The sequence below is a fragment of the Xyrauchen texanus genome, chromosome 44 (assembly GCF_025860055.1).
Source record: "Xyrauchen texanus isolate HMW12.3.18 chromosome 44, RBS_HiC_50CHRs, whole genome shotgun sequence".
Taxonomy (NCBI): Eukaryota; Metazoa; Chordata; class Actinopteri; order Cypriniformes; family Catostomidae; genus Xyrauchen; species Xyrauchen texanus.
The window spans coordinates 6,078,044-6,090,299 of record NC_068319.1 but is presented as its reverse complement, the minus strand read 5'-3'; the positions used below and the strand labels follow the sequence as shown (position 1 = coordinate 6,090,299).

At 38.1% G+C, this 12,256-nt stretch overlaps 1 protein-coding gene across 1 annotated transcript in view; it reads right to left on the bottom strand.

Annotated features, from left to right (window-relative positions):
* LOC127636613 (single-stranded DNA-binding protein 2) overlaps positions 1 to 12,256 on the bottom strand; it is a 90,401-nt gene that overhangs the window by 23,470 nt on the left and 54,675 nt on the right. The window contains exon 5 of the mRNA XM_052117258.1: positions 3,895 to 3,984. Within this exon, the coding sequence (XP_051973218.1) occupies positions 3,895 to 3,984 (90 nt within the window). The remainder of the gene's footprint in view (positions 1 to 3,894; positions 3,985 to 12,256) is intronic.

Genomic DNA, 12,256 nt, shown 5'->3' with positions numbered 1-12,256 from the left:
AGTCTCTTTTGTTCACCAAGACTGCAATTATTTGATCGAAAATACAGTAAAAACAGTAATATTATGAACTCTTTTTACTATTTAAAAGAACAGTTTTCTATTTGAATATATTGTAAAATGACATTTGTGAAATGCCACAATTTTCAGCATCATTACTGCAGTCTTCAGTGTCACATGATCCTTCAGATATCATTATAATATGGTGATTTTCTAATATGAGCATATTTAAAGTGCATTTTAATCATTTAACCCTAACACATATTTGTAAGCACAAGCTTTGTTGATGATAAAGTGGCAGCATAAACACTAGTTAAAATATAATCTAAACATTCATATTATTTTTCTATCATATTACATATCATATTTATATCATACAGCATACAATTGAAATACCTGCTTTAGCCGAAACAGCATTTAAATGTAACTAAAACTTTCCTATTAGGACATATTTCAAATGTCAATACCCTGAATCCTGGCTGGCAAGTCTGGAAACAGTCCCACTAGTAAAATATGTACATGTTTACATATAATAGCATGTCAACTAATGTAAGTAAAACTAAATGACTTACTCATCCAAAATTGTATCCTCAGCTGAATCAACTCTCTATTCAAAATGCAAACGTTCATCGGAGTCCCGATCTTCTTCTGAGGAGAATGTGGACTCTTTCTCATCTGTGTATTGTGCCATCTTCCAAACGCACAGAAAAGTGAATGAACATGATGCTTTTTAAGGCACAATTGGGGGCGTTTACCATTTGCATTGATCGTCTCAGCACATTACCGTATGAATAGCGCCCTCTGCCCGTGGGTGTGATCACATTAAGGATAATTAGCTGAGCCAGGAGAAATTGTACATCGCTTTGTTACATACAGATTACATTGCAGGAGAATATTTGTTTTAATTTTGAATTGTTTTATTTAAAAGTAGACGCTTTCTTTAGACATATGTTTCATGTTTGTGTGATAAGTGTTCGTAGAGTTTCAGTTAATTTTTGTGACGTGTTTCAGAAATACGCTTGCGAAGACTAAAACATCTGAAAGCACACCCTTTTTATTTTCTTTATTTTACAAAAGCACATGGTTTTGTTGTTATTTTGAGTGTACACAAATAAAAGTAGACCCTTTATAGTCTCTAATGATGTCTTACAATTATCTGTATGCCCCAAAATGACAGAGTATTTTATGTTGTTTCCAGCGCCGGCACGTCCGTTGACCCCAGAGGGTTAATCAATGTCTTCTGAAGCAATGCAGTTGGTTTTGGGTGAGACTAGACCAAAATATAACTCTTTTTTTCACTGTACATTTTGCCATTGCAGTCTCTAGGCACGATCATGAATCAAGCTTGATTACATTTCCTAATGCTTTACGTATGCGCAGAGCACTAAATGGCGCTTTAGGAAGTGTAAATGAGCTTGAAATCATGATCGCAGAAGAGACTGCTGTCAAGATGTACAGTGAAAAAGGAGTAATATTTAGATTCCTCCGTAAGGAGGGAATCTATTGTATTTGACGGTTTTATTATTATTATTATTATTATTATTATTATTATTATTATTATTCTTCTTCTCCTTGAGCCCAAATAGCTCAAAAAGTCACTGGTCAAAAGTTTTCTAAATTGGCACATTGATAGTCCATGCCAACGGGTACCCCCAAACCAAGAATGGTCAACATTCGCCCATAGGTGGCGCTACAGGCCACGCCCAAAAAAAATATTTTCAAAGTGATACCATTTCCACGCCATTTGTCCAAATCTCCTGAAACTTGGTGTACATGCCTCATTTCTCATGGGGAACAAAAAAGCCTCAAGAACCCATAACTTCCGCCATGATGGATTTTTCCGTACGTTGAAAATTTGCGAAAACCTACAAAACTCTTCTTCTCCTGAACCATAGCTCCAATTGACTTGAAATTTGGTACACGTGTAGAATTGAAGTCTTTGAAAACGTTACTTAGGAAAAATGAATACGATACAAAATGGCTGAAAGGGGCGTGTTTATGTAAATGTCCAAATTTTAACAATATATACGTGTCAATAAATCAAATGTAATTTTGACTGATGGTTTTTCAAACCTAACATGCTTCAAGATGACATCACTCTGAAGTACTGCGCAAAGAATGGCCAACATTCAGCCCCTAGGGGGCTTACAGGCCATGCCGAAATTCCCATTTTCTGGTCTAAAATGTTCTAATTTGGTACAATGGTACTACAGGCCAACAGGAACCCACAAACCAAGAATGGCCGACATTCAGCCACTAGGGAGCTTAAAGGCCACGCCAAAATTCCCGTTTTCTGGTCAAAAATGTTCTAATTTGGTACATTGATACTACAGGCCAACAGGAACCCACAAACCAAGAATGGCCAACATTCACCCCTAGGGGGCTTACAGGCCATGCCGAAATTCCCATTTTCTGGTCTAAAATGTTCTAATTTGGTACAATGGTACTACAGGCCAACAGGAACCCACAAACCAAGAATGGCCAACATTCAGCCATTAGGGGCGCTACAGGTAATTCCCAAAAGTCCCATTTTCTGGTCAAACATTTTCTAATTTGGTACATTGATTCTACAGGCCAAAAGGAACCCACAAACCAAGAATGGCCCACATTCAGCCCCTAGGGGGCTTACAGGCCACTCCAAAATTCCCATTTTCTGGTCAAATATTTTCTAATTTTGTACATTGATACTACAGGCCAACAGGAACCCACAAACCAAGAATGGCCCACATTCGACCATAGGTGGTGCTACAGGCCACGCCCCAAAAAAATATTTTCAAAGTGATACCATTTCCACGCCATTTGTCCAATTCTTCTGAAACTTGGTGTACATGCCTCATTTCTCATTGGGAACAAAAAAAGCCTCAAGGATCCATAAGGTCCGGTATGGATTTTCCTGTACATTGAAAATGTTTTGTTTAGGATTCAGACAAAGACATGTTTTTTGAATTCCTTAATTGGGAGGGTTTATCCCCAACCATCTACTGATCAATTTTAAATGATTTGCCATTTTGAGGAGGAATCCGCATTGCTGCTTGCAGCTATATTTTGGTCTGTTCTCACCCAAAACCAACAGAAGACATTGATTAAACCACTGTAGTCGTACGGATTATGTTCATGCTGACTTTATCTTGTTTTTGGAGCTTCAAAAATAAATCTTAGTTTGTGTTCTGCAGAAGAAAGTAAGCGAGTAAATTATGAGAGAATTTTCATTTTTGGGTGAACTAACATTTTAAGGTGTGTTTGACAGATATGAATGGCTGAATCCATGCAAAGTCAAGCCTTAAAACAGTGAATTGGATTTCTGTAGCGGCCTTTCACAATCATAACACATTCAAAAGAATGAACCACAGAAAAGTAATTCAGAATCAACCGTTCAGTCAACAAGCACTAAGCCACACATGTGTTGTTTATAGAAACATCTACTCTCCCCCATGTATATGTCTGATGGTTTTTAATGTGAGTCGCTGCTACGGCTCATGGTCAGAATTAAGAGATTTCAAAGACATATGTATCCTATGAAAATCCAATGAAAGGTGTGAATCCAGGTAAAGTCAAAGATGTAATTGCAAGGGAGGAGCACTGGGTGAAGGTATGAGAGTGTGTGTATGGGTTGTTTTCAGTCTCTCTGTGTCTGTGCAATTTGACTGCCATGCAAACCACCAGATAAAAAAAAACTAATGCCTTCTATAGCACCTCTTGCAGAAACGCTGAAAATGAAATGCATACTTGTGTTGTGCTATGAATTGCAGTCTGACACATTTTGCATTGCAAAACGAGCACACAAACTCAAGCTTGCATAGCTAGTATCATCTGCATTCATATACTTGTTTAGAGAGTTTTTACGGCCTGAAGTCTGCTGTGATGTTACAGCTCACCATAACTATGCAGTGTGTGTACCTGAAAGAATCCCGGAGGGACAGGGCCGACTGGCATGCCATCTCCTGGGGGCATGCTACCAAGGACAGGACTTGGAGCTGCTGCTGCACTCTGTATTCAAAAACACACACAAACAAACATACAGTTTCACTTATAGAGTACATCCAACACAGAGAAACACCTACAGTTACCAACACTAAACCAAACACAGCACTCTAATGGTCATTCAACATTCAAGGACAAACATACACACAAACACAGACACACACACCCATAAACAAACTCTCTCTGGAATCCAAAATATACACCTCAACAGCTGCCATTGACCAGAAGTCTGAATAATATGCCTTAATTGTCACTAAACCTAAATAAAATAAAATAATTAAGTATTTTTGTCATCTTTTCAGAATATACATCTAAACATCCCTAAACGTTTGTAGTGGTGCGTTAGATATTAAGACTTCAGATGGTTAGCTCAGCGATGTAAAGATGCTGACAACCACACCTAGAGTCGTGAGTTCTAATCCAGCGCATGCTGAGTGACTCCAGCCAGGTCTCCTAGGCAACCAAAATGGCCCGGTTGCTAGGGAGGGTAGAGTCTCATGGGTTAACCTCCTTGTGGTCGCTATAATGTGGTTCGCTCTCAGTGGGGCGCGTGGTGAGTTGTGTGTGGATGCCGCGGAGAATAGCGTGAAGCCTCCTCATGCGCTATGTCTCCGTCTAGGTAACGTGCTAAACAAGCCACGTGATAAGATGTGCGGATTTACGGTCGCAGATGTGGAGGCAACTGAGATTCATCCTCTGCCACCTGGATCGAGATGAGTCAATACGCCACCACGAGGACTTGGAGCACATTGGGAATTGGGCATTCCAAATTGGGGAGAAAATAATAAAATTAAAAAAGACTTAAGATTTCAGAGAATATGTAAGAATAACTTAAATCTTAAACAATTTTGCCTTTAGTACATTTATCTTATTGTAATTATATTTAGATATTTTATTGGAAAACAAGACAAAAAAAATAAATAATATTTTGCCATGTAGACATACAAAAATAAACAGGCACGGATGGTGGAGGTCATATGGCAGTTCGTGGAGAAATAAGACAGGAATACTCTGAGGATGCACAGAGCTGCAGGGGGCCCCGGACCCCTGTAGTGAGCTAATGAGGAAGCTGCTAAGGTTCCTGTGTTAAACTCAGTAAAGCACTCGCTAAATGCAGCACAATGCAGGCTCAGTGTGCAGAGGTGAATGGATGACGGCTCATCCCTTTGCCCTCTAAAATCAACCCTTCTACAATTTTGTCTGCCTCTGGTGACATCTGGTGTCACAGGCTGCATCCCAATCACATACTTACACTGGGGTCATTTTTCAACACATTATTAAAAGATCCCCCCTCCCCCTTTTTAATTACTGTAATGCAAGGGAAAAAAAGAAGAAGATATATTGTTAACATGTTATCATAATTTATGCTGATCTTAATTTTAAAATCATGGTATTAACAGTAATTTACTGCAATATAGTCATAAAAACTGCATTATATTAATGAGTATTAGAGGTCTGCATGGGCAATAAGTTGAGGCCCAAACCTGGCCCGTATCCAACACCGAACCAGACCCATACCGTCAAATTTTAAGGACCTTTAAAAAACTAAAGGTGTCTAAAACATTGCAGTGTCCCTGTGTGAGATGCTAAAACAGAGAGATGTGGTGTAATGGTCAAAGTCGTCTATCCAGAACAAGTTTACATAGAAAAAACTACTAAGCGCAGATGACTGCAAAAAGACGTTGGGTGTGAACAGCCCCTAACTGATCAGTTAACGCATGTCTGAGTGAAAACACATTTGAACAATGACACGATGCGCAAAAGTAATGTTAAAATACAAAAATAATATATATGAAAGAAATACAGCCTATATTATACTATATATACACTCACTGAGCACTTTATTAGGAACACTATGGTCCTAATAATGCTCCCGATGTGGTCTTCTGCTGTTGTAGCCCATCCGCCTCAAGGTTTGACATGTTGTTCATTCTGAGATGCTATTCTGCTCTGATGTGAATATTAACTGAAGCTCCTGACCCGTATCTGCAGAAACTTGAGGCAGATGGGCTACAACAGCACAAACCACTTCAGACAGTGTATAAATTATTTTATCAAACTATTGCTAATAACAATACTAATCGTATTTATTATTATTACAATCATTTATTTTTTCATTATTTACAAACCTGTATCTGACGGAACCCAAAATCATACTTGAAAAACTGTCCTATTGGGCTCGATTCTGTCAGACTGTTTTTTTGTGCACTGTTTGCATTTGTATCAGTATATAGTACAGATAGTATACAAATTCAGATGTTGCCACAGCCTCACAGGTAACTGGATGTAAAGGACAAAAATTTGCCATCTAATTTGCAAGCAAGATGCAACTACATGTATACACAGCAATGACTTGTGTGTTCAGTTATGATGAAAATCTTTGTTTTGTGTCAAGCATGAGAGGGCTGGTAAGTGCCATAGATCTGGGCAGGAATTGCACATTGGCACGGCTACAGTAGCAAGGAGGGTTGTGCTGCAATGATTCGAGATGTGAGTGTGGCACATTACTGACGTGCAGCCAGAGGGAGAGAGGCACACTTAGACATAACAGTCTGATTACCTCTGGCACAGAGGAAAATGAGCAGAGGAAATGCACTCACATCCGCCCAGTATTAACAAGGAAGTTGCTGGCAAATTGAAGGTGGAGAAATATACGACTCGGAAGGAGTGCTTTCTAATGCTATATTTGAAAACTGACTATATGCAATACCTCTACTACTCAACATGCATCTGGTTCAGATAGGGTTCAGGGCTAAAAAGCCACTAAAAGGGACCATAGTGCCTCAAATATTAAAAATATGTTGTTAGTTTTTATTTTTTAATGTTATCTAATAGCGTTGCACAATTAATCGAAATTTTTTTGTTGTTGAAATTGCGATATGACCGAGTGCGATTATTATACAGCAAATGGCTGAGATGTTATTAAATTAATAACAAAGTCTGCACGTTGCTCGCTTCAAAGTTTATGTGCGCAGCTCTGTTCGCTTAGTATGTTAGTAGGAGTGAGGCTCATGATACGGTGATTACTTAGCGGTTCTGTGCACGCTCCACAATTCCATCTTGTGCTCAAAGTAACAGATGTGCTGAGTCTAGTTTCGTTTGCTTATGTGTGCATACAAATACAAATAATAAACGCCAATGGCACCGTGTATTTATGGCTAGAGGAGACGTTAAAATAAGGAGCACATGATAGACCTGTTGTGAATCGAAGTCTTTGTAGTGGCAGTAGAGCATAGGCAAAACATTACCTAATTTCGGTAAAAAGGAATTACTTAGCAACTAGTATTTTTTTATCATATCGCAGTTCACATCACAATCCAATTTTTTTTTTTTTTAAATAATCACAATATGACTTAGCATCCAAATTGTGCAGCCCTACTATCTATTAATTTGTTTGCGTTTTTAATGTATTTTCTAGATATCCTACTCTAAATGATCTACACAATGAAATCTACACGAATGAAAACAGTTACAAAGCATTCAACATAGTTCACATTGATCAACAAGACATTATTAAAATAACGATTGCAGAAAAGGTGTGAATTGGCCCAAATGTCCATCATATTTTGTCAAAAGAACACTTGTGATAAATAAGATCCCACTGCAAGGGGTTGAATATTTTCCTGCAGTAATTCAAGTCTCATCCCCTGATAGCAGCGGCACAATAATGAGTCTAATGCCCTCACTGCTGAGCAAGCACTCTATCAAAACTCCCAACAAAGATAAACTAACATCCCTCGAATCTTCACAAGCCCAGAGTCGGTCATAAAAACCGATGTGGCTGAGGGCACAGCAATAAAATCTGGCCTCTGATTAAAGTAACTTTCATTTAGCATGTGACCCATTCAGGCAAAACCAAAATGGCACTAATGTAATAAGAAAAGATGCCTGACTGTGAGGGTGTCTTAAAAGCGAACTGATGAAATTGTTAACAGAGACCTGGTGTTTAGCTGAGTGTTTAGCTGAGGTAGATTTGTGGGCACTGGTGTTTGAAGCAGTGACTAGTGTGTTTGAGATGTAATACTTTTTGTTGAAATTCACTCTAACAAGAGCTCATTTGCTATTTCAGGAATGGCTTGAGAATTATACCCATAACAAGTGGAGGTTTCTGTTGGGTATATGTCACCATATCATAAGAAAAGAAAAATTATGGTAACACTTTACAATAAGGTTCCATTCGTTTACATATTTAATGCATTAGAATAATTAAAATAAGATTATATTTAATATTAGACAGTATATTAATAATAATGTATTAATATTAAAATATGTAAAATAGCTATAATTTTTTAGATTATGTTTTAAGGACCATTGAGTTTTTAACATTATTTCCATGACAATTAATCACATTTACCCCCAAAATTTTCATTACTGTAATTATTATAATTTTTTTATAATCTCATTCTCTTTATTGTAATGAAGAAAAATCACTCTGTTTGATCACTATTTATTATTATTATTATTATCTAATATTACTTTATTATTATTATTATTAAATATAAAGTAGCAGGAATTAAATTCAGTGCAACAAATACTACTATGATGTATACAAATTTACTTAACAGTTAAAAAAATACATCATCATTTTTTACTGAGAATTAGGGGAAGGGGGTATAAATATGTTGAACGGTCACAATGTTTTTAAACTTAATATAAGTAAAAAACTTTCTAAATTTCTTGGCAGTTTTTGTGAGATTTGCCTATATATGTGTATGTGTCATCTTTTGTAGATTTACATTTACATTTATGCATTTGGCAGACACTTTTATCCAAAGCGACTTACAGTGCAATTATTACTGGGACAATCCCCCCGGAGCAACCTGGAGTTAAGTGCCTTACTCAAGGACACAATGGTGGTGGCTGTGGGGTTCAAACCAATGACCTTCTGATTAACAGCCCTGTGCTTTAGCCACTACGCCACCACTTGCAGATCTATCTGATTAAAGAATAATTTGTTTGCACACATTCCACTCATTATGATAAAACACAGCCAAACCAAACAACCAATGTAAAAAATAATGGCAAAGTCAACAAGCACTTGAGACATAGATCGGGTGGAAACAATACTTGCCCCACCTATTGTAAACCTACCACCTTTTGGCAAAGGCATTTGTAGTATAAATTATTAAGCTTGTTACTTTTCAGGCATTACAGTTACCAATTGGCTCACTATCACCTTGGCTTTAATTCACAGAGAAGTTCTGAAACGCCCGTTGATATTTTGTAGCTTCCTGTTGAGTGTAATGGCTCTGTAAGGCTAAAGTTAGGCTACATGCTGCAGGGAGTTTATTTAGGAGAAAACTAAAAGGGATTAAAACTGCGTAGCTTGACACTTATTCGGCATGGTCGGCATAGCTTAACAGCTATTTAAACACTGATTTAGTATTTATATCAGTCAAAAGAAGCATAGATTTCTTTAGTAAATGCTGTTTTACAGCACTGTTTTGTGGCAGACTTTATTCTAATGGCCGTGATCAAAGGTTTGGTGTAGTTTCTTCTCTATCACAGCATATAGGGGATCTAATATTAGTAAAGCAGACAAGAGTCCAAAATTAATAAATGCCAGGGGTGGACTCGGAAGAGAAATCGGCCTGGGATTTTACACAGATACACAACCAAAAGTTGAGCGGAGCGGGAGGGTTCGCTGTCCTTTTCTGCATATCGCAGCGCTGTTTTATGGCCTGTTCTGCATTTAAAATCTGGCTAGTACCTTAATTAGGTAATGCAACATACATTTTTAGATCAAATTGTTATAACAATAATCTGACCACTTTTTATGCAAGCTACGTAAGTGACTTAATTCAAGGTCACACACCAGTTCTGCTAAAGATGCGTATACTAACTCTCATGCCTTTAAATAACTTTATCCAAGTGTAAATTTAATCATCAGAAGTTAATGAAGAACATCAGAAGAACTCCATGTGGCAACATACAGTATATGCCTATGTGTAATATTCCACACATTAAGCCACCAAAACAAAAATGACAATCAAAATCACAACGTGCCTTCATTTTTTTGTGACAGGGGCAGTTTCATCAGGAGAAATACAGTTTCATGGCTGGTAAAAAATATTTATGGCCACTAAACGTTCTTGACTTGCTCGCCATTCGCTGTTGTGGAAAATGTTAATTTTGGAGCCTGACTGCTAGCGTACTGGAATCATTTACGCTCTCTTCCGTATGTCACCCGGATTTCAAACCCTTGCCATCAATTGGCAGGTTTGCCCTCCACTAACTCCAGCGTGAGTGTTAATTAAAGGACTTTTTGCGATTAACAACTCAACAGAGTGCCGCGGGAGTCTCTCCACCTGTGCAAGCCCATTTGATTCTTGGTGGTTAAGGAGCGTGTTCCTGATTAGCGCTGATTAATTAAATCAATTATCTGCCACAGGGAGCTAAAACGACAGGGTGTACTGGGCTGTTAATGCACTGTCCACTCTCGCATCAGTATGGTCATTAAAAAGCATGTTTTACATGAACGTTCTTACACCGATTATGCTTAATATGGAAACACCTTAAACGGCATTTCTTTATCAGGGTAAGGTCATAAACGGTTAAAGCAAATAACATTTGGCATGCAGAGAATTTTGCCCATAACCCCAATTTTGCATTTCATTAAACACCTTTACTGGAGTGCTTACAAGGTTATCCAATGAGCGTGAGTGTTGTGCATTTTGATGTCAAAAGCAGAGAAATCTGAAAAATGTAAAGTGTCATATAAGTTTTTTTGTTGTTACATTTACAGGAAAACAAAACTAAAATATGGATCATTTTTTATATATTTTTTTGCAGTCTAACAAAAGGATCTCCACTGCTTAAAATGTAATTTACACTTACAGGCTTTGTTTAATTTGCTTAAAAAAATTATGAATAGCACTGACTCTTATGATCGGCTAAGGTGTATGTTTGATGGTATTTGTATGGAGCACCTTAGAGGACAGGGTGGGAAATTTTCTTCTGAATTTGTTTTGCGCCCCCTCGCAATACGTTTTGCGTTCCCCCACGATAAGATTTGCGTTACTCCGCGATTAGTTTTGCGTGCCCCCGCAATAAGTTATGCGCTCCAACGCAATAGGTTTTGAGTGCCCCCGCAATAAGTTTTGCGCTCCAACGCAATACGTTTTGAGTGCCACCGCAATAAGTTTTGCGCTCCAACGCAATAAGTTTTGAGTGCCCCCGCAATAAGTTTTGCGCTCCAACAAAATAAGTTTTGCGCTCCTCGCAATAAGTTTTGTGCTCCAACGCAATCAGTTTTGCGCTCCAACACAATAACTTTTGCGCTCCCTCGCAATATGTTTTGCGCTCCAACACAATAAGTTTTGGGTGCCACCGCAATAAGTTTTGCTCTCCAACGCAATAAGCTTTGCGCTGCTTCGCAATAAGTTTTGCGCTCCAACACAATAACTTTTGAGTGCCCCCGCAATAAGTTTTGCACTCCCTCGCAATAAGTTTTGCACTCCAACGCAACAGGATTTGCATGACCCCAGAATAAGTTTTGCACTCCCACACAATAAGTTTGGCTTGATGTGATGTTTTTTAGTTATTTTCCTCAACAAGCTAATTTTAAACTAATGCCATGCGTAGTATAAATGCAGGCTTCAAAAATTATGATGAATTGCACTAACATTTTTATTCTGCTAAGTTGTTCATTTGGTAGTATTTCTCTTGATCGCACACACCCCAGAAATGTTTTACCTAGGAGAACTCGGCAAGTTAAAGAGTGTTGATGATTGGTTAAAACGAATCAACTAATTGTGGGTATAGTTTGGATGTGGTGTTTTTTCCCCTCAAAGAGCTCATTTTAAAAAGACACTATGCATAGTATAAACGCAGGCTTTGTTCGTCTAGGGTGCTTTAGTTTGTTCAGGAGAAAAGTTCAGCATCTTCCATTGTATAAATTAGGCTTAAGTGTGATTTTTCTCCTAGGGGCCGTTTCCACCTGGTATTGCGATTCGTCTCGGGTGAACCGATCACATGTTGTCAGCTGTTTACACCTGGTCACTTAAATGCGTCTCCTGTGACCAATTATGTTCGGATTTGGAGGTGAGGGTCTCTGTTTCATGACAACATACATCAATCACTATGTCAGTGTTTTACTGCATGATAATGAAGTGCAATAAAGTAAGAAAAGACAAAGAAAAGGTGCGCTGTTTCTCGCAGGTGCGGTTGAAATTTAATCAAAGCACAAACGCAACATGTCAAGCAGAATTATCCATTATTTTAGTGGATTACCTGTATTAAAGGAGCTTCAGGTGTTCGTGCTAGTCTTTTGTTTTGA